The following is a 23,645-nucleotide window of genomic DNA, read 5'->3' as shown; positions in this document are numbered from 1 at the left end:
CCAAAAAATAAAGTCTGTCACTGTTTCCATTATTTCCCCATCTATTTGCCATGAAGTGATAGGACCGGATGCCGTGATCTTCATTCTCTGAATGTTGAGCTTTACGCCAACTTTTTCACTCTCCTCTTTCACTTACATCAAGAGGCTCTTAGTTCTTCTTCATTTTCTGCCAAAAGGATGGTGTCGTCTGCATATCTGAGGTTATTGATATTTCTCCTGGCAATCTTGATTCCAGCTTGTGCTTAATCCAACCTGGCATTTTTAGGCTTCAGATCAGATCAGATCAGATCAGTCGCTCAGTCGTGTCCGACTCTTTGCTACCCCATGAATTGCAGCACGCCAGGCCTCCCTGTCCATCACCAACTCCCGGAGTTCACTCAGACTCACGTCCATCGAGTCAGTGATGCCATCCAGCCATCTCATCCCCTGTCGTCCCCTTCTCCTCTTGCCCCCAATCCCTCCCAGCATCAGAGTCTTTTCCAATGAGTCAACTCGTCACATGAGGTGGCCAAAGTACTGGAGTTTCAGCTTCAGCATCATTCCCTCCAAAGAAATTCTAGGGCTGATCTCCTTCAGAATGGACTGGTAGGGTCTCCTTGCAGTCCAAGGGACTTGCAAGAGTCTTCTCCAACAGCACAGTTCAAAAGCATCAGTTCTTCAGCAGTCAGCTTTCTTCACAGTCCAACTTTCACATCCATACATGACCACTGGAAAAACCATAGCCTTGACTAGCTGGACCTTTGTTGGCAAAGTAATGTCTCTGCTTTTGAATATGCTATCTAGATTGGTCATAACTTTCCTTCCAAGGAGTAAGCGTCTTTTAATTTCATTGCTGCAATCACCATCTGCAGTGATTTTGGATCCCCCCAAAATAAAGTCTGACACAGTTTCCACTGTTTCTCCATCTATTTCCCATGAAGTGATGGGACCAGATGCCATGATCTTCGTTTTCTGAATGTTGAGCTTTAAGCCAACTTTTTCACTCTCCTCTGTCACTCTCATCAAGAGGCTTTTTAGTTCCTCTTCCCTTTCTGCCATAAGGGTGGTGTCATCTGCATATCTGAGGTTATTGATATTTCTCCCAGCAATCTTGATTCCAGCTTGTGTTTCTTCCAGTCCAGCGTTTCTCATGATGTACTCTGCATATAAGTTAAATAAACAGGGTGACAATATACAGCCTTGACGAACTCCTTTTCCTATTTGGAACCAGTCTGTTGTTCCATGTCCAATTCTAATTGTTGCTTCCTGACCTGCATACAAATTACTCAAGAGGGAGATCAGGTGGTCTGGTATTCCCATCTCTTTCAGAATTTTCCACAGTTTATTGTGATCCACACAGTCAAAGGCTTTGGCATAGTCAATAAAGCAGAAATAGATGCTTTTCTGGAACTCTCTTGCTTTTTCCATAATCCCCCATGATCCAGCGGAGGTTGGCAATTTGATCTCTGGTTCCTCTGCCTTTTCTAAAACCAGCTTGAACATCAGGAAGTTCACGGTTCACGTATTGCTGAAGCCTGGCTTGGAGAATTTTGAGCATTACTTTGCTAGCCTGTGAAATGAGTGCAATTGTGCGGTAGTTTGAGCATTCTTTGGCATTGCCTTTCTTTGAGATTGGAATGAAAACTAACCTTTTCGAGTCCTGTGGCCACTGCTGAGTTTTCCAAATTTGCTGGCGTATTGAATGCAGCACTTTCACAGCATCATCTTTCAGGATTTGGAATAGCTCAACTGGAATTCCATCACCTCCACTAGCTTTGTTTGTAGTGATGCTTTCTAAGGCCCACTTGACTTCACATTCCAGGATGTCTGGCTCTAGGTCCGTGATCACACCATCGTGATTATCTGGGTCGTGAAGATCTTTTTTGTACAGTTCTTCTGTGTATTCTTGCCATCTCTTCTTAATATCTTCTGCTTCTGTTAGGTCCATACCATTTCTTTTTTTTTTTTTTTTTAATTTTATTTTATTTTTAAACTTTACGAAATTATATTAGTTTTGCCAAATATCAAAATGAATCCGCTACAGGGTCCATACCATTTCTGTCCTTTATCGAGCCTATCTTTGCATGAATTGTTCCTTTGGTATCTCTGATTTTCTTGAAGAGATCCCTAGTCTTTCCCATCCTGTTGTTTTCCTCTATATCTTTGCATTGATCAGTGAGGAAGGCTTTCTTATCTCTTCTTGCTATTCTTTGAAACTCTGCATTCAGATGCTTATATCTTTCCTTTTCTCCTTTGCTTTTTGCTTCTCTTCTTTTCACAGCTATTTGTAAGGCCTCCCCAGACAGCCATTTTGCTTTTTTGCATTTCTTTTCCATGGGGATGGTCTTGATCCCTGTCTCCTGTACAATGTCACGAACCTCATTCCATAGTTCATCAGGCACTCTATCTATCAGATCTAGGCCCTTAAATCTATTTCTCACTTCCACTGTATAATCATAAGGGATTTGATATAGGTCATACCTGAATGGTCTAGTGGTTTTCCCTACTTTCTTCAATTTCAGTCTGAATTTGGCAATAAGGAGTTCATGGTCTGAGCCACAGTCAGCTCCTAGTCTTGTTTTTGCTGACTGTATAGAGCTTCTCCATCTTTGGCTGCAAAGAATATAATCAACCTGATTTCGGTGTTGACCATCTGGTGATGTCCATGTGTGGAGTCTTCTCTCGTGTTGTTGGAAGAGGGTGTTTGTTATGACCAGTGCATTTTCTTGGCAAAACTCTATTAGTCTTTGCCCTGCTTCATTCCGTATTCCAAGGCCAAATTTGCCTGTTACTCCAGGTGTCCCACTCCAGTACTCTTGCCTGGAAAATCCCATGGACAGGGGAGCCTGGTGGGCTGTGGTCCATGGGGTCGCTAAGAGTCAGATACGACTGAGCGACTTCACTTTCACTTTTCACTTTCATGCATCGGAGAAGGAAATGGCAACCCACTCCAGTGTTCTTGCCTGGAGAATCCCAGGGATGGAGGAGCCTGGTGGGCTGCCGTCTATGGGGTCGCACAGAGTCGGACACGACTGAAGTGACTTAGCAGCAGTAGCAGCAGCAGCCAGGTGTTTCTTGACTTCCTACTTTTGCATTCCAGTCCCCTATAATGAAAAGGACATCTTTTTGGGGTGTTAGTTCCAAAAGGTCTTGTAGGTCTTCATAGAACCGTTCAACTTCAGCTTCTTCAGCATTACTGGTTGGGGCATAGACTTGGATTACTGTGATATTGAATGGTTTGCCTTGGAAACGAACAGAGATCATTCTGTCGTTTCTGAGATTGCATCCAAGTACTGCATTTCGGACTCTTTTGTTGACCATGATGGCCACTCCATTTCTTCTGAGGGATTCCTGCCCGCAGTAGTAGATATAATGGTCATCTGAGTTAAATTCACCCATTCTAGTCCATTTCAGTTCACTGATTCCTAGAATATCGACATTCACTCTTGCCATCTCTTGTTTGACCACTTCCAATTTGCCTTGATGCATGGACCTGACATTCCAGGTTCCTATGCAATATTGCTCTGTACAGCATCGGACCTTGCTTCTATCACCAGTCACATCCACAGCTGGGTATTGTTTTTGCTTTGGCTCCATCCCTTCATTCTTTCTGCAGTTATTTCTCCACTGATCTCCAGCAGCATATTGGGCACCTACTGACCTGGGGAGTTTCTCTTTCAGTATCCTATCATTTTGTCTTTTCATACTGTTCATGGGGTTCTCAAGGCAAGAATACTGAAGTGGTTTGCCATTCCCTTCTCCAGTGGACCACATTCTGTCAGATCTCTCCATGACCTGCCCGTCTTGGGTTGCCCCACGGGCATTGCTTAGTTTCATTGAGTTAGACAAGCTGTGGTCCTAGTGTGATTAGATTGACTAGTTTTCTGTGAGTATGGTTTCAGTTTGCCCTCTGATGCCCTCTTGCAACACCTACTGTCTTACTTGGGTTTCTCTTACCTTGGGCGTGGGGTATCTCTTCACGGCTGCTCCAGCAAAGCGCAGCCATTGCTCCTTACCTTGGACGAGGGGTATCTCCTCACCGCCGCCCTTCCTGACCTTCAATGTGGGATAGCTCCTCATTTTTTTTTGGGGGGGGGCTTATATATTCTCAAAAGCTTGTCTGTTCTGCTCCAGTGACATTAGCACTGGGCTAAACTTTCCAATAGTCACTTATAGATGATGCAAACAGGGCATGGTGTCAGTGGAAGGTGATTCACTCTAATGTGACCTGCTTTTGAGTTATCCTTTATCTTAAATTCACATTTCACATTGATTGGATCATTATTTGAATGTTTCCTCCTGAGAGAAAAGTAGGATACTTAAGCAGTTCATTGGTGATGGCAAGTGTTGCATGATTGCTGTGATTGTAAGAAGTGATTTGATAAGCTCAAGAGTTAAGTGAATTTGTTTTTATGACATGCAGTAGAGATCTTTTTTGTATGGTTTATTTATTTACTCTAAAATGTAGAGATGTTAATTTTGTTTTCTGTAAAAGTATGCATCATATAACTGTATGTTTGTTTCATCTTTTAGAATGACCAGGTTCTTCAGGGCTTCTCAGTGGACAAAGGAGAATTCACGTGTCCTCTCTGTAGGCAGTTTGCTAACAGTGTTCTTCCTTGTTATCCTGGAAGCAATGTTGAAAACAACCTTTGGCAGCGTCCTAGTAACAAAAGCATACACGATCTCATCAAGGAAGTGGAGGAGCTGCAAGGACGTCCGGGGGCTTTCCCAGTAAGCATGAGTGTAAGGCAGAAATATCCCGCTTAACTTAGCTCTGCTTTTCAGCTGTAATTTTTGTTCCATTTCTGTTACTCTGGACCTTCATACATTTAGTAGAAATTGCTTTTAGAGGTGTTTCTTTTCCGTTGGTGGTTATTAAAAACAAAAATGAGAGTAATAGAACAAATTATTGCTAAAGGCTATACTTTTCCTTAATATCAGTTGTTATAATTTTAGTATATGCCTTCCAGATCATGAAATTCTATAAGCTTAGATATGGTTATGTTGAAATATTTAAAAATGAAATTAAACCTTATCTATATCTTGCAATGTAAAGCACAGTCTAATCTTTTAAAAATATGTCCATTAGGTATATTAGAATTAAGGTGATATATTTATACACACACACACACTTTGTGTGTAAGTATAGATTTACACACATATTTCTGTGCATTAGAGAGGTCAAATATTGTGTATATGATCGAAGCATCTACCATAAGTCAGTCTGTTTTACTGTGAAATTTGGTATGAGTGAGCCCATCTTTTATCTCTTTCAGTAGGATTTATTTTTTTGATTTAAATTCTTGAATATTTCACTTTTATCACAGATTTATGTTGTGATACCTGAGAGAAGTGAGAGCTATGCACAGTAAATGCAGTAAATTTGTGAAACCTATGAATATTTGACTTTTTAAACAAATTCATATTTCAAAGCTACTCCCTTTTCTCAATTGAAGACTAAGATTTGCGTCTCTGTGGTTTTTTCTTTTGCAAATCCAAATTTTTATGTGTTTAAAATATGCTTAAAGTAAGGCACATTAGTATTAGTCCTGAAAAAAATGTGCTTAAATGAAAGATTTTTTATAAGCATGGACACTGTTCTATGGTTCAGTTCAGTCACTCAGTCGTGTCCGACTCTTTGCAACCCCATGGACTGCAGCACACCAGGCCTCCTGTCCTTCACCAACTCCTGGAGTTTACTCAAACTTATGTCCATTGAGTTGATGATGCTATCCAATCATCTCATCTTCTGTTGTCCCCTTCTCCTCCCACCTTCAATCTTTCCCAGCATCAGGGTCTTTTCAAATGAGTCAGTTCTTCACATCAGGTGGCCAAAGGATTGGAGTTTCAGCATCAGTCCTTCCAATGAATATTCAGGACTGATTTCCTTTAGGATGTGTTGGTTGAATCTCCTTGCAGTCCAAGGGACTCTCAAGAGTCTTCTCCAACACCACAGTTCAAAAGCATCAATTCTTTGGCACTCAGCTTTCTTGATAGTCCAACTCTCATATCCATACATGACTACTGGAAAAACCATAGCCTTGACTAGATGGACCTTTGTTGGCAAAGTAATGTCTCTGCTTTTTAATAAGCTATCTAGATTGGTCATAACTTTTCTCTCAAAGAGTAAGCATCTTTTAATTTCATGGGTGTGGTCACCATCTGCAGTGATTTTGGAGCCTCCAAAATAAAGTCAGTCACTGTTTCCGCATCTGTTTGCCATGAAGTGATGGGACCAGATGCCATGATCTTAGTTTTCTGAATGTTGAGCTTTAAGCCAACTTTTTCACTCTCCTCTTTCCCTTTCATCAAGAGGCTCTTTAAAATGTCTCTAAGATAAGAGAAAATATTTCTTGATCTGTTTTATTTTGGTATACTAAATATATTTTTAGCTGATAGCCTATATATATCTGTTTTGATTTTTAAACCTTAATGTCATAGTGTGCTTAAACGATAAACACTGTAGTGTTAGACTATTATTAGAGAAAATGGATATACATAAACTTTTTATATATGTTTGTGTTTTTTTTACAGTCAGAAACCAACTTAAGTAAAGAAATGGAATCTGTAATGAAAGATATAAAAAATACCACTCAGAAGAAATACAGAGATTATAGCAAGACTCCAGGCTCACCAGATAATGATTTTCTCTTTATGTATTCTGTTGCTAGGTAGGTACATATAGTATATACTTTTATATTTACTTAGTAATAATAGTTGATTTTATCATTTTGTCATTCATATTCATATGAAGAAAGATTGCATATTTTTAATGTGGTTGGCATTATGACTAGTTTTAAACCTCCTAGGAAGTCTATAAAAGTACAGTTTTCATTTCCTCAGGTGTTTTTATTTTAATAAAATATTGGTTTAAGTGTTATTAATCATCATAGGGTATGTGAGGAAAAGTATATTATTCACATCTGGGGACAGATATATACCTCAAAGCATGTGAATATTATATATGAAATATGTTGTTAAGAAATCACTGTTCAAGTCCTGTCAAAAAGCAATAATACTAATAACTGAAGAATTATAATATGTTAAGTATTTTTAATTTCTAAAAAAAGAAGTAAGAACAGTAAGAAGAACTTATTTGGTTTGTTTTAAGCTTGTAAAAGATATAGTAATGTTCTGGAAGACTATAGGTTGTTTAGAAAGTCAGATAAAGGAGAGGAAACTCTTGTTTCCTGATCTCTTGATCAGACATGTTTTAAACCTCTATGAGTAGCTACCAGAGACTCAAGGAAATGGAGGCAAATACTTCTTATCTTTCAGATTAGGTAGAAATAGTCTAATTGACTGAGTAGGTGTTCAGTACCTAAAAAGTAATTCTAAATAGGAATTTTAGAAAACTTAGTTGAATGAAAATAGAGACACATAAAAAAAAGTAGGAGAGCTGCAAGTACAGTTAGGAACTTGTAAGAATATTCTGCTGGATCTGATATTGTCGACCCTTGAATATCTCTAGAAGCATACTTGGTATTTTGCCGAAGTAATATTTTAATAGGTAAATTTAGAGAAGTAATATGACTTGAAGTCATGCAACAAATTAGTGGTAGAGTAGGACTAGAACTCAGGGATAGCGTTCTTTGTTCAGCTTCTATAAGTCATATATACATGCCGTTCATCATGGCCATTCTCTGCTCCATTCCTGAGTAGAGGGTAAGGAAAGAGTGAATGGTCTCTGTACTCTTTTGAACCTAGGAAAAATGGAACCAGATTTAAGAAAATTGCAACAACTGATTTAGACCTCAAGATAAGAAAACATTACTTTTTGGTCTAAGAATGCGAATATTGGACAGGGATTGATATAAAGGGATCTGATGGTTGGGGAAGTAACTTTCTAGTCTGCCATTCTTAAGCTGTTGTTGATATTTATTCTAAATGCTTTCAGGAGAGATATAACAGTTAATCTAACATTTTGTCTCTGAAGGGTTACCAATTGCAATAAAGTATACTTTATGTGAAAACTAAATTGAATGTAATTTAATTTTGCCATGTTTCAAGGTTTTATAAAACTTCTGTATGATATTGTGGTAATAATGTTGTAGAAGACTGGGATGGATGTAGACTTTATGCTCTCTCTATATCTATATATGTATACATATAAACATACATACATATTTATGTTACTTGTATATTCATGCCTTTGATTTTATTAGGACTGATCTTAAAAGAAAATCCTGGTTCACTGGGAATGATCTGTATGTGGAATTTTGCTGTATTATGATAAATCAAATAATTTGATTTAAATTAATTTGGTAGAAATTTTGGAATTCCTATTTCTTGGTTTTAAATATATAAAGTATTTATAGAATATATTTATAAAATTTGTAATAGAAATATTTAGAAAGCTTACTGTGATAATGGGAGACTTTTGGAATCAACATATTTTTGTTTTTCTTTTTTATATAGAAGCAGGGACAGATATCAAATGTTTCCTAAGGCTGCATGTAGAGAAATGTAGAAAATATACTCGCCTATCTCCCCTTCCTTCTCTGATCCTTAGTGATAAACTCTAAAGCAACAATATAGTGATTCCAAAAGTGAAAGTATATAACCTTTAAAAACTTTATCCTTGGGTTAAAATTACCTAGGCCGTTGTAGTGTTCTCACAGTGAGATTGCTTGCCTTCTCTAAGTTTTACTTAATCATTAAAAAGAAAAACATAAAACGAAGTGACTGAAAAATTAACAAATACTTGAACTGAAGGAACAAAGCATGTTGTATTCTATTTGAATAAGATGTAACTTTTTCAAGGTAGTAAACCAGATCTTTACAGTTATCTTCTGCCTAGTGTATAATCTTGGTTCATTAAATAATTATGATTATAGATTATGATCATTTTTATGCCTAAAAGGTAAGCATTGAAATATTTAACAGATTTAAAATAGTTTAAAAAAATGCTTAGAAATAAAATTAATTTCAGTTATTTAACTTTTGAATTAAATGTTGTGATTCTTAAATGTATAGTCATTCTATAGTGTCTAGTGTGAATGTATTTGTTTTTGACATTTGTAATTTGAATGAGATACAACCCTAGTTTCCCAGAACTCAATTTCTTCTATCTATATAAGTAATTTTGTTTGGGGAGCTTAAAGTTTTTGATGTTTAGAAACAAAATATTTCTAGTAGGTAACTAGCATGTAAAGCTTTTTCTTTTAATAATTGTTTTCAAGCTTTTTTTTTTTGGTAGGACAATATGTTTCTCTTTGTTTTAAATTTTATTTGTATGGTAAAGCCTTGGAGGATTTTCTGAGGGCAGCAGAGAAGAAATTGTTGGAATGGTCTCTTTTTGTTGCATTGAAATTAGTCAAAATTACTGTATTCAAATTTTAATGTATTTCTAAGAAGCATTTTGTTGCAGTTATCAGTCATTCAGATGGATTATGGAAAGTTAATTTTGGGGAACAAAGATTTCTCCATTTCAATGTCAATTTATTATTTCATTATTGAAATAATGAATCACACTAATTTGAGTAATTGATTTTTCTAAAGATTTTGGACCCAAAGTTATATTTAGCTTAGAATTATTAGTGAGTAGTACTTAGCCTGTATATAGTGAGAAACATGGAAAGAAGGTGATATATGAGTAACTGCAATGTAGATGGAGAGGTATCTATAAGATTTGAGTGGATGAACTGTTCAGTAGAGTGAATGCACCTTGCTTTATACATTGGTTGTGTGGTAAGTTTAAACTTTATAAACTAATTATATTTGAAATAAAAAGAATGATTACTAAAACACCAAATTGTGAATGCTTTTTATTTTTAATTAGTTTGTTTTTAATTGGAAGCATTTAAAAATTTTTATTTTTCTTGGAGTATAGTTGCTTTACAGTGTTGTTAGTTTCTGCTATATAGCAAAGTGACTCAGCTATATGTTTACATATATCCCCTCTCTTTTGGATTTCCTCCCATAAATCCGTTTAAAACAAAAGGAAGGATCAACAAGATAGAGAATAAATTACAGAGACTAGAGAATATTATCATTGGTTACATATCAAAACAAAGTGAGGGTCAGTTCCTGGGAATTTTTTGAACACTTTCCTAGGTACCATCAGGGATTTAGAAGCTGTATTTGAAATGGCTCCTGCTCTCCAGGAATTTGCAGTTTAGTTGGAGAGACAGCTGTTTAAAATGGAATATATTTTGTTTAAAAATATATATCATATTGAGAAAGTGCTATAGAACTTCAAAAGGGAAGATGAGCTGACTGAAATATAAAGTATGTAGAAATGCTTCCATCCTGTTCCAAGAAAAGGGAGTAGTTCTCCCTAACTCCTGCAGAAGTTAGAGCTTGAGCCGAGGATTCGATAATATAGGCCATGCCATGGTATGGATGAAGATGTTTTCCTCTCTGAGAAATTGAAGTACCTGGTCAACTAGTAGGGGTAGGCCCAGGCCTTGAACCCACATTATATGAGTATGTATTTCAGTGTCCCTCTGTGTGTATGTGTTCATACACACATTTATTTTTCAAATTATAGCTCCAAAAATATGTTAGTGCCAAAAACGGGGTAAAAGGGAAAGCATACTTGGAGAAGCAAAAAGAAACTGGAGCATAGTTGGAGTTTTTGTACGGGTATGTCTAGGTGGCCACCATGATAGGCTTTAAGCAGTCTTGCTCATTTTTCTTTTAAATACAGAGATTTTCTCCTTTTTTTTTTCTCCCTTCCAAACTAATTTGAATGTGTTTGTGTTAGGAGATATAGAAAGTTGTGTCTGCTTCTCTCCAGGAGCAAAAAGGCTTGAAAAACTTCTGCATCCAGTACATCTTTATTTTTATATCATCCATTCAGGATGGCAGAAACCGAATACGGTTTTGATTTTCAGCAGTGAGGGAAGGGCAGACGTGGGGCATGTGACACATTTGTGTGTTCTTTTGTCTAGCAAGACTTAAGGGGCCAATTTTGTTATAAATTAGATAAGGAAAAGCTGATTGCTAGGACTTCTGACATAGTGATTTTTTAAAATTCTACATACTATTCTAACACTTTGGATAGGTAGTTTTTGTTTTTTTAACTCAGAAGAAATGTTGTACAGGAGATCTTACAAACCATAATCTGAAGTTAACTAATTACATTTGGCAGTTTTCTTTCAAGTATCCTTTAAAAATCAAATTTCTGGTAACATGTTTATCATCCTTTAAAATATCTTATTTGATGCTAGAATAAATAGACTTGTTCTTGTACTTATTTTTTAATGAATACTTTTGCAAATTATGCTGAAATAAAAGTTGACATTCTGGTTCTGACTTTCATTTGTAAGAATTAATTGTGTTTCTGGTTAGCTCTGTTAAAAGTACTAACTAGGAAATCTTAGTTTTTATAAGAGAATATAGCCATTAATTTTTTTCTACAGATTAGGCAACTGAAGATTTGTGAAAACAAAATGTATTGATCTCATTTATATTCCCTTGATGAAGGAACACATGCTGGTCTCCGCTCGCTTTCTGTCCACTAATATGAAATCCTTGTCCCTGCTTCCTTGCTGGTAGGTTTTTAGAAGTTCAGTGAGCAATGCAAATCGCCTGAAGGGTGGAAAATTCCCTTGTCACACAGATGCCCTTATCAGCAGCAACCAGATGGAGCTCTGAGCAGGAACATTATCAATGTTAAATTGCTTTTTCTCCCCCCTGAGTAGAAAGGATTAAAGCATTTCTTTAGAAATGGGTGGCAAATATACAGATTTAGAAATATTAATATTTTTAACAGTTTGCATTTAAAAGTTAATACATGAAAATAATGTTTCAAAACACGCTATGTTCAAGATACAGCCAACCATCTCAAAATGTTTTGTTTTAAATAAAACAGGGTACTGTTCTTTCCTGAATTCACTTGTAAAGAGTAAGCTTGAAATGTTTGCCTTTTTTTTTTTTTTTTTTTTTAAGATAAAGGATATCTCACTATTAGTGTCATATACATATCTTGGATATAAACTTCGTTTATTCAGTTTTAGTTGTGGCAAGTAAAGGTGTGTTTAAGTTTGTTAATAATGTAGAAGTAAAAATACACACAATCACTCTGAATTTTCATTTATTATCAAAATTAATTGGCTATTTTACTGTTACTGCTTTTGAGTAAATCTTTAGATTCTGCATCAGTTTGATTTTTGAAATGTCAATCTACTAATTATTGGTATTCTTTAAGCTAATAGTTGCTAAATATATTGTAATTCCAGATCTATATGAACAATACTATTGTTTAGCAGTGTCAGTAGTTATATATTTTAATAAAACTATAATTTTAGAAGTCTATAAAAGAAACTGCTGTTAATTATATGTGTTGTTCATATCCACTTTGATGTTAGTGATTTTGTTTCTTAATATTGGTTTCTATATGCCATCTAAGCTCCAATGAGTGATAACCATTTCTCTGATAGAAAAAATTGATATGCCCTTGTGTTTTATACGCCAGTAACCACCTAATCAGAGGCTGACAGAGTACAGATTCTTTCATCAGATTCATATGCAGGTTTTTGAAATGTGTTGCAGTTTTTTTCCTTAAGGCATAGTTTTTAGTATTTGCCAACAGCTGGGATTTTGCAACAATTATACTCTGACGTGTGCAGTTTTGCAGGTATAAATATGAACATAGGAGTAAGGGTAGATAAACTGTTCCCCTTTTTTATTTCTAAGAATCAGATAAAATATGATTGTTACTGATATTGCATAAACCATAATTTTGCAAATAAAGTTGAAGAACTTTATTTAGGTTAATTCAGACATGTCAATAAAACAAAAGTATTGCTTTAACCTAATGACCGAGATGCATTTTAATGCTTTGCTTACAGAACCAACTTGGAACTTGAATTAATTCATCGAGGAGGGAATTTATGTTCAGGTGGCGCAAGTACAGCTGGTAAAAGGTCCTGTTTAAGTAAGTATTAAGCAGTGCTAACTTTAAAAAAAATTCTAATTATGTCATGAAAGCACATGCAGGCAAAGTGGTCTTTTAGTGTATTTTCAGATTCTTTTTATGTTTTGTATAATCACTTTTAATAGTGATTCTGTGCTTTAAATCATTAATCTTGTACTTAGAAGAATCATGAATATTTAGCTCTTTATATACTGTGATTACTCAGTAAGTAAATGTAACTAATCAGAATTACATTGGTTCAAAATTAAAAGTATATTATTCTCAACTATAAATTGTCCTCAAACTTAAATTCTTTTAAAAAATTTTTATGTTGTGTGGACCTAAGAAAAACTTTTTATAAAGACAATTTGTGTCGCCTATGGATTATAGCTGCTATTAATCAGTAAACAGATTTGTACTGTATTTTGATGTATACAAATATATTAAAATGGTAGATGTTTGCTCTTATTTATGAATATGTTAAAATACTAGTAATTATTTTAAAACCAATATAAGTTTTTTAAACATATGTATATTATTTTAGAAAGATACATATGTAATTTTGGAATTATTTCAAAGCAAAGGACTGATCAAAAATACCTTGCAATTTCTAATAAAAAGATACTAACTTGTGTGAAATTTAAACCAAGTTAATTTTGAAATTCTTACTGGTTGTATTAGATTTTTGTGTTATCACTTTGTACTTAGAAGTTTAAGGTTTTAAAAACTATTGTTTACTAAGTATTTAATCTTTATTAACCCCTTGACATAAGCCTTAAACACTACTTATACCCAGTGATTTAATATGTTTTATAGGGGAAGCTGTTGATAAATCTGAGTACTAGCTTCTAGTCTGTTTGAATTTGTAGAAACTATAATTTCACTTTTATTCTTTCTTGTTAATTTGTTGTTTGGTATTGGTTGATTTAATAGTTCAGAAACTGTTATATTAGAAAGTGTTTAGTAAAGGAATTTTAGTTTTATGTTCAAAATCTACTTTTTTTCCCCTGAGGTACTTAAATTTATACAGAGGCTTGTAAATGGTGAATTTATCCAGAGTGCTAAAATTAGCACTAATAAAATTAGTAGTAAAAGTCTAACAGCATCCACTTCAGTAATCACTGTCAATTTTGCTTTGAATTATTAAGTTGATAGTTACTTCCAGGCTTTTGTTCTTTTTATTTTCTAATTTAGTGAATATGAAATTTCAATGTGACAGTATAGAAGCAGTCATGATGAAGCTTATCCTAAATATAAGTTAATACTGTTTTTAGTTTTCTTCTTTTCCTTATCAATTGTGTTAGCTTCCCTCCCAACTTTATTAAGATATGATTGACAAATAAAACAATTTATGTATTTAGGTTGTACAACATGATGGTTTTGATTTTAGTTTTCATATGACTTATTATTGTGCAGCTACTTATGCATTACTTATTTATTTGTAAAAGCAGCTCTGTGAATCATGTGTGCAGAAAGTTATATGTTCTATAAAATCACACTATATTGCAAGTATATAAACTTAATGTATTTATTATTTACTCAAGCCTTACTCAAACCTAATTTAACACAAGAACATATTGATGGTATTTCATAGATTCCTATGAAATATTAGATCAAATATCTCATTTTTTCATCTTCTAGTAGTTCTCTAATGGTATTAGTAAATAAAAATTCTCATTTCTCTGGAGTCTGCTCATAAGTTGATATTTTCCTTTTCCCATTTATTAGTTTCTATCCCATTCATTAGTTTCACTCTTAAATATATCATTTAAAAAAGTCTTATCTTTTTTTCATAATATTCTGGTGAAAGAGAAAATGCTCTACTAATTAAGCAAATGATAAGGAAAATTACACTTTTGGAATAATGTTCCATCACAAATTCCTGATGAAATTGAAGTTTAGTTTAGTCAAAAAAATTTAATAAATTTTATGTGGAATGGTTTGTGTAATGCCTGATATATAATTGGGCTTCCTTGGTGACTCAGATGGTAAAGAATCTTGCCTGCAATGTCAGAGACCGGGGTTCAATTCGTGGGTCAGGACAATCCCCTGGAGCAGGGAATGGCTACCCACTCCAGTATTCTTGCTGGAGAAACCCATGGACAGAGGAGCCCAGCAGATTACAGTCCATGGGGTTGCAGAGTTGGACACAAGTAAGCAACTAACACAGTGAGAGAGAAATATGAATGGAGACACACACACACACACACACCCCACACACACCACACACACCACACAGTGGGGGTAGGTGGAGAAGAAGAATGTTCTGTTAACAACAATGAAAGCAGAAAATATTATCAGCAAAATTTATACTGAAAAATCAAATTGTTTTGGAATAATGCTTTCAGCACTTCCATATTCAAATAAGTTTTTTAGTATTGAGCTAAAATGACCAGTACCCAATCAGAGTAAAGGTTCCTAAATACATATCTGGGAAATTTTCCACAGTAAAAAATGAGCATTATTAATTCACATAGCAATGTACTATGGTATTTTAATAATACTTTACATTTGTACTTTTGAAGTTTATAAAGTACTTTCACATAAATTATTGTCTTTAGAATGATCATGTGAAATAGATGTTATCTCTTTTTCATAGAAAAGGAAACTGAACTTCAGAGTGATTGCATTGCCAAGTCATACAGCGGAAAATGTCAAAGCTTGCAGTTGAACTCAGCTCTCTGACATTAAATTCAATTATGTAAGACATGTCCCTTACCCTTAAGTGTCCCAAAGGATGCAGTACCTTTACAAACATTCATCCATGGGCTTAGTCACTGCACACTGTTACTGCACACTGTTGCCTTGGGATCTTTTCAGGCTCTGCCATGCCATCTGTCCTGTTATCTTGCTTATCTTTGCCAGCCTTTCACTCTGAATCTTATTTTGTTTTGGACCACTCCTTCAGACATTTTCTCAAATCATTGTTCCTTCTTTGGGTACCAGTTGGTTCTCCTTTATTTTTCACCAGTTTGCTGGCTGGTTCCCTCTTACTCCTTCCCCCTTGATCCATGTGGATCAGCTCGCACATACAGCTCTGCTCCTGATTCTTAGGTCAGAACTCTGGACCGCCTCTTTATCCACTGGAAGCTCAGGCATTAAGGACCTTGTATTCAGCAGAAAAAACTGGTTCTAGATAATGTAAGATATAAAGTGTTAAGTTCTAAAGTAGAGTATGGAAAAAGTTCTAGAAAATTTGGAAGTTTGGGATCATATCTAGCTTGTAAAAATCAGTGACGCTTTTGGTGTTTCTGAACAAGATTTTGAAAAATAAGTGAATTTGGAGTTTTTGTTACAAATTAGTGTATCTACAGATAAGTACCACCAATTTGGTTAGCAGTAGATGTAGGATGTAAAAGCAGATGTAAAATTGAAGGCATAACTTTCTTATTAAGAATAATGTTTTATTAAAGTTACGAGGTTAATTTATTCAGTCAAGTGATTTGAAAAGAGACATGAAACTCCATAGATTCCAGTGAGGTTCACAGGCTTTCAATACTTTTGTGCCATGATATTCTTAGTGTATTTCTCAAGTAGAAATTGTTAGAACAGTGACTGTGGTGGGGGGTGGGAGGAAGCAGCATCATTGATAAACTGTTAATATTGGATAATTTTTAAAAATTATCTTTAGTTAGATCAACATTTTCCATATCTTTGGGTCTTAGCTTTCTGCTTATTACTGTAGTTTAAGCTACAGTTCATATCACAAATGGATTTCATGATTTAATAGAAATAAAAATTAAACTTCAGTCAAGAAAGCTTAAGGCAAACCCTTGCTTTGACATTTTCATTTGAGGAGCTTTAACTTAATTTTGACATAATATATAATCTTTTCAAGAAATGATGCATACTGTGGGGGACTGCCCCTGTGTTTGTTATTCCTAGAAAGGAATCCAGCTTGACGGTGTGCATGCAGCATGCAGCTCAAAATAGTTGCTCAAAGATAAATTTTTGGTGAATTCAGAGTTAAAATTATTTTGATGTTAATTTCACCCTGCAGTAATACTCCATAAGGATATTTTTAAATACTCTCACAAAATTGCTATTCAGTAGTCTCATCTTATTTTTTAACAGTGGTAAAACCTTGATATCTATGGCTTAGTAAGGTCTTTTTCAGATTGAAAAACTATGAATTCTACAAATAGGTTGAATCACAACTTTTGTTCTATTCTTTTTTGTTACCTCGTAACAAGAAGAAAATTTGGCCACCAGATTATTATAATGGTCAAAATGCATAAATGAATGTAAAAATGTAGAAATTGCCTTCAGAATCCATTCTTCATGAGTAGGCAGATAATTTAATGGCAGCCTCATTTAATCTCATGGATTCAGTTCCTCATAGTATCCAACCAGAGAATTGTTGTAAGAACATAGTTTTACCATAGACTATAAATCTCAACACTACTGTTTCTACTACTTCAATACTACCATTATCAAATTGGGGATGGGGGTAGTTAAGGAGACCGGAAGCAAGATAAAAGTTAATTTTCAGCCTAGTCTTTTCTTTTTTAAGCACCTAATTTATTCTCTTGGCCTGTTAAAAGGTGAGGTTAGAAGGAGAAAATGGGATTTATTCCCAAAGATTGATACAACTTCTTTATTGAAAACTAAATACTAAAGCCTCTTGATGAAAGTGAAAGAGGAGAGTGAAAAACTTGATTTAAAACTCAGCATTCAGAAAACAAAGATTATGGCATCCAGTCCCATCACTTCATGGCAGATAGATGGAGAAACAGTGGAAACAGTGAGAGACTTTATTTTGGGGGCTCCAAAATGACTGCAAATGGTGACTGCAGCCATGAAATTAAAAGATGCTTGCTCCTTGGAAGAAAATTTATGACCAACCTAGACAGCATATTAAAAACCAGAGACATAACTTTGCCAACTAAGGTCCGTCTAGTCAAGGCTGTGGTTTTTCCAGTAGTCATGTATGAATGTGAGAGTTGGGACTATAAGGAAAGCTGAGCGCTGAAGAATTGATGCTTTTGAATTGTGGTGTTGGAGAAGACTCTTGAGAGTCCCTCAGACTGCAAGGAGATCCAACCAGTTAATCCTAAAGGAAATCAGTCTTGAATATTCATTGGAAGGACTGATGTTGAAGCTGAAACTCCAATACGTTGGCCACCTGATGCGAAGAGCTGACTCATTTGAAAAGACCCTCATGCTTGGAAAGATTGAAGATGGGAGGAGAAGAGGACGACAGAGGATGAGATGGTTGGATGGCATCACTGTCTTAATGGACATGAGTTTGAGTAAACTCCGTCAATTGGTCATGGACTGGGAGGCCTGGTGTGCTGCAGTCCATGGGGTTGCCAAGAGTTGGACAGGACTGAGAGACTGAACTGTAGTTAACTGTCTTAATGACTAGTATGAGTTATACTAAGAAATAATCTTCCAGTTTAGAATTCTTAGGTGTTTAGAAATAACTCACAGAGACACAGAATTTCCAAGCTGGTGCTGAGCTCTTTGTGTTCAGTTTCCTTAACTGAATACTTCTCAAGTCATAAAAATTGTTTATGGTGTCTTGTGTATATGTATGGTATTCTTAGCCATACATGTGAAGCTCTAATTTTACAGTAAAGTGGAGTTACATTTTTAATTTGTAGAGTTTTTGGTATTATAATCTTACTTTTAATATTGTTAAAGATAGAATAGATTGCTAAATCTTACCTTTTGTTCCAGCTGAGAGTTCTTATAATTAAATCTTTGTTTTTTTCCAAGGAGAAACTAGTCTTTCAGTGGTGTTTCCTGTTTTAGTAATGATATGTTTCTCTTGTGATTAAGCACATTTCAATGCCTTAGACTTGTCTCAGTGGTAAAGAATTTGATTAGGTGTTGCGGAAAATAGAGTCCATCTTCCCAGATGAGTTGTCACAGCAGCCAGCACTGTGAAGGAAATAGTGGGAGCAAGTGAGTCAGCCACTGCTTTAGTAGTCAGAGTGGAGAGGTCACTTCTTTGGGGAAGTGAAATTAGGGCTGATGAATTGGCCTCCTTCTTGGTTAGTAAGCCAGTGTGTCATGACAGCAGAAAAGAGCATACGTCCATCATGAATATTATGCTTATATTCTTTGATTTTTAAAAACAAAGATTATTGACATATTCATGAAATATTCAGTGTACTTAAAAAATCCTGTTAAATGTCAAACACTGTGCTAGCCTGGGAAGTACAAAGAGGAAAAAAAGTAGTTATCTTTTTTAGGGAGATTTCACTGTCTAATAGGAGAGGAAAATGTGAAAAAATAATTACAAGGCTGTATTAGAAGTGCTAAAATAGAGGTAACTCAAGTGTAGAGCATGCTTAAAGCAAGGGATGATCACATCTGTCTCAGGTATGTATTAGAGAAGACTTTGCAGAGGAGCCCTTGAACCTGGAAAGATGAATCAGGTTTGCTTGGAGAGCGGGAAGATGCCATTCTAGCCTGAGAGGACACCTTGTGAAGACACATGGGGGACTACTTGCTAAAGGAAGGGAGGAAAGAAGTTTAATAAACCTGGAAAAGAAGATAGGGGTTATCTCTCTTTCAGTGACTTTTAAGGGCTTTCTATGACTCTTCTTTCAGTGGTTCACCAACCAATTATGAGACAATATGAATAGATTTATTGTTTACAGGAATTGGAAGTGGTTGAAACAAAAGACTTGAAGCTAAATGAGGACTTTGTCGAGTTATCTACTTGAGAAATGATACAGGGGGTAGAGTGGAGTAAAAGAGGATGGGTCATAGGAGGCAGAACCAATAGGATCAATTGGTTTATTAATTAAACCAATAGGCCAAGTTTTTCCTTTGTTGTTTGCATGGGCAGTGATGTCATTCACTCAAATGGAATTGTAAGAGGAAATGAATATCAGAGCTAGGCTGGGCTATATAATCAGTTTAGTTTTGCATATATAGATTTTTGTGGTTCCTGTCAAACATTGGAAGTGCTAGAGAAATCTGTGAATTGTAAACTTGCAGGTAGAAGTGGAAGTTGAGCTTAAATGAAATAGTGTATGGAGAATGAGAAGGAAATAAGGCTAAGAAGAGATCCTTTTCCTTTCATATGGAGAATGCCACCTTTTAGGGCTCAGCAGAGGGGGAACACTTACAGGTGACTGAGAAGAAGCTGGGCGAGAACCAAGGAAGCATAGTACCAAAAGTTCAGGGGAGGAGGGAGATGAAGGTTAAAAATATATGTTAATATTTGTGTAGAGTGGTAGTTTTACGTGGAGACCTAATGTTTCTTATGTAGTTATAATCTCTAATTTTGGCTGTATTATCTCAAGTTTATAAATATTAAATTTATTATTTGGAATTTATCCATAGAAACCATATGTGTATGTACATGTATTTAAGCACACTATCTGCACACTACAGATATGTGTTCCTACTATGACTGCTCATCACGTAAAACAGCCCAGAGAGTTGGAATTATCCTCAGTTTACAGATAATAAAACTAGGATAATTTGCCCAAGGACACATGGCCAGTACAGAGCATGAATTCAAATCTAGGACTTCCTTAGTCCTACTGGACAGTGTTGCCTGTTTATTGAAATCACACTTCAGTTCAGTTCAGTCGCTCAGTCATATCTGACTCTTTGCGACCCCATGAATCACAGCACGCCAGGCCTCCCTGTCCATCACCAACTCCCGGAGTTTACCCAAACTCATGTGCATCGAGTCAGTGATGCCATCCAGCCATCTCATCCTCTTTTGTCCTCTTCTCCTCCTGTCCTCAGTCCCTCCCAGCATCAGGGTCTTTTCCAATGAGTCAACTCTTCGCATGAGGTGGCCAAAGTATTGGAGTTTCAGCCTCAGCATCAGTCCTTCCAATGAACACGCAGGACTGGTCTCCTTTAGGATGGACTGGTTGGATCTCCTTGCAGTCCAAGGAACTCTCAAGAGTCTTCTCCAGCACCACAGTTCAAAAGCATCAATTCTTTGGCGCTCAGCTTTCTTCACAGTCCAATTCTCACATCCATACATGACCACTGGAAAAACCATAGCCTTGACTTGGCTGGAAGAAGCACAAGCTGGAATCAAGATTGTTGGGAGAAATGTCAATAACCTCAGATATGCAGATGACACCACCCTTATGGCAGAAAGTGAAGAGGAACTCAAAAGCCTCTTGATGAAAGTGAAAGAGGAGAGTGAAAAAGTTGGCTTAAAGCTCAACATTAAGAAAACGAAGATCATGGCATCCAGGTCCCATCATTTCATGGGAAATAGATGGGGGAAACAGTGGAAATAGTGTCAGACTTTATTTTTGGGGCTCCAAAATCACTGCAGATGGTGACTGCAGCCATGAAATTAAAAGACGCTTACTCCTTGGAAGGAAAGTTATGACCAACCTAGATAACATATTAAAAAGCAGAGATATTACTTTGCCAACAAAGGTCCATCTAGTCAAGGCTATGGTTTTTCCAGTGGTCAGCACACCTATAAATGAGTGATTTTCTCATTTCTACACCCTTTTATAAATGTAGGTGTAACTTTAGAACTTTAAAATGTGTCATTCCAGAAAAAATTGTCTATTCCTTTTGCTGTTGTTATTCAAAATTTTAATAATATTCTTTCTTGGTATAATTGCTTTTCAACTTTTAAAAAAATCTCATGCACATGTGTGTGCATGCTCAGTCACTTCAGTCGTGTCTGACTCTGTGACCCCAGAGGTGACCTGTCAGGCTCCTCTGTCCATGGGATTTTCCAGGCAAGATTACTGGAGTGGTTGTCATGCCCTCCTCCAGGGATCTTCCTGACCCAGGGATCAGACGCTTGTCTCCTGCATCTCCTGCATCACAGGTGGATTCTTTACCACTTAGCTACCAGGGAAGCCTGTCATGAGCATATTTGGTGTTTATTACATTTTTCCATTATTTTTTAGTTTTTAACTTTTTGATATGATCAAAGGTTCTCCTCATCCTACATCTGCTAATGTCAATATTTGTTCCCTTGGCAGTGAAGAGCATGGTGGACCACCAGGGAATTCTCAAAGATATTTTTATTGCTAAATAAATTTTAGAGTTTACTCTTATTGATATATATTGATATATATATCTCAGACTGAATTTTGCAAACACAGTGAATTAAATAAACATAGTGATAAGTATTGATTGTTATTGGCTTGTTCTGCTTCCTATTGAAGTTATCTGCAATTTCCAGGATTGTTTCTGAAAGACAGATACACCTCCTTAGATATGTTATCATCCTTTAGTTCTCGTTAAAGCTAATACCAAAGACTCTTGTCATATATTATATTAGTACCTTTAGAAGATGCAACAGGGTTATAATCTCAGTTCTTCATAGGAATGGAAAAGGGGTGTGTGTTACAAAAGGAATTTTATACTTTTCTTTTAATCATTAAAACCTCAAGGAGAGCTGAAGTGGTAGAAAAAACTAAGAAGTAGGAAATCTTGAAGTCGGATTCCCTGGTGGCTCATATGGTAAAGAATCTGCCGGCATTGTGGGAAACCCAGGTTTGATCCCTGCTTTGGGAAGATCCCCTAAAGAAGAGAATGGCAACCCACTCCAGTATTCTTGCCTGGGGAATCCCATGGACAGAAGAGCCTATCAGGCTACAAATCCCCTGGAGAGAGGAGCCTGGCGGGCTACTCCATGGGGTGGCAAAGACGTGTGGCAAAGTCACACGACTGAGTGACTGTCAGTGTCATCAGGAATCTTGAATTCTGTTCTTAGCTTTGCTAATAAATATTTAGGGTGACCTGGCAAGGTACTTCCTTTCTCTGGGCCTACTTCCTCACCTGTAGAATAAGGGAATATGAGAAAATGAAAAGTTTTCTTCTAACATTTGTGTTTCTTTAATTATGATAAAGTCTAGGAAATTAGACATTTGCAACATTACTTTTATGCTGGCCATGGTTTCAGTGTAAAGCAGGTTAGTAAAATTGCCATGTCTGTGCTTTTGATTAAATCAAAGCTTCAAGTTAATTGACTTTTGTCTTGAAAAGAGATAGTAAAAAGAGACCTTTTATTCACTTAAAAACTTATATAAGAATGCAAAACTCCCCACTTGGCAGCTTGAGTTAATATTTCTGCTAGAGGATTTTTTTTTTAAACACTTCTAGGTTTTAGACACTTTTTAAAAAAATGATGAATTATATATATACTTCATAAAAATCTTATGTAAAATTGAGTTGAAATAAAATAAGAATAACCAATATATCTTTATCATATTATTTCACTGCTAAAAATGTGTCTTGTTCTTATTTTTACCAATGGAACCAGGTTACTAGAAAAACTGAAAATTTGGGAAACTTGTCTCAAAACAGGGGATAGCTATATTATCTACCTTACAGTTTTTGTGAAAATAAATTGGGATAAATCTATGTAGGTGATTTAAATAGTGCTTGGCACTAATAAATACTCAGCTAATCTTAACCATTAATAGGATGAAGAAATTTTAAGAGAAGATTTAGACTATACATTGACTTATAGGCAGAAGATGAATAAGAATAAGGTGTTGAAATTCTTCTGTTTGTTATACAGAGATTAGATTGAAACAGTTGTAGGTACAGTGTTCAGCTCCTCCCCGACCTCCCATTTCTTCTACAGTGCCCCACAGAGTGGAACGTTTATTTTGTTCGTCTTACAGCTTCATGTCTTACAGATGATTTCTTCAAACTACTACCCCCACTAATATTACTAATACTTACATGGATGGATCTCAAGTTATTCTAAAGTATAGCTAATTTCTAAGTCACTTGCTCAGAGATACAAAATGTTGTTTAGTTTTGAGTATTTTAATTTAGAGAGTAAGTGACAACAGTATGTTTATGTCATTTGGCTTTTTTCTTTCTGGGTTTA

General features: G+C 35.7%; 1 protein-coding gene across 8 annotated transcripts in view; it reads left to right on the top strand.

Moving 5' to 3' along the window:
• Positions 1-23,645, top strand: part of UBR3 (ubiquitin protein ligase E3 component n-recognin 3) — a 200,227-nt gene that overhangs the window by 148,586 nt on the left and 27,996 nt on the right. For 5 of the 8 annotated variants that reach the window (XM_025275209.3, XM_025275194.3, XM_025275199.3 and 2 more), the window contains 3 exons: positions 4,513-4,725; positions 6,517-6,653; positions 12,780-12,865. In XM_025275209.3, coding sequence (XP_025130994.2) covers positions 4,513-4,725; positions 6,517-6,653; positions 12,780-12,865 — 436 coding nt within the window. Of the gene's footprint in view, positions 1-4,512; positions 4,726-6,516; positions 6,654-12,779; positions 12,866-15,443; positions 16,368-23,645 lie in introns of those variants that run through there. The other 3 variants (XM_025275200.3, XM_025275197.3, XM_025275205.3) reach the window with 2 other exon arrangements.

Source organism: Bubalus bubalis, chromosome 2 (genome assembly GCF_019923935.1).
Source record: "Bubalus bubalis isolate 160015118507 breed Murrah chromosome 2, NDDB_SH_1, whole genome shotgun sequence".
NCBI classification, from domain to species: Eukaryota; Metazoa; Chordata; class Mammalia; order Artiodactyla; family Bovidae; genus Bubalus; species Bubalus bubalis.
Note: the sequence above shows the minus strand (reverse complement) of the source record. Positions and strands in the feature narration are given on the sequence as shown.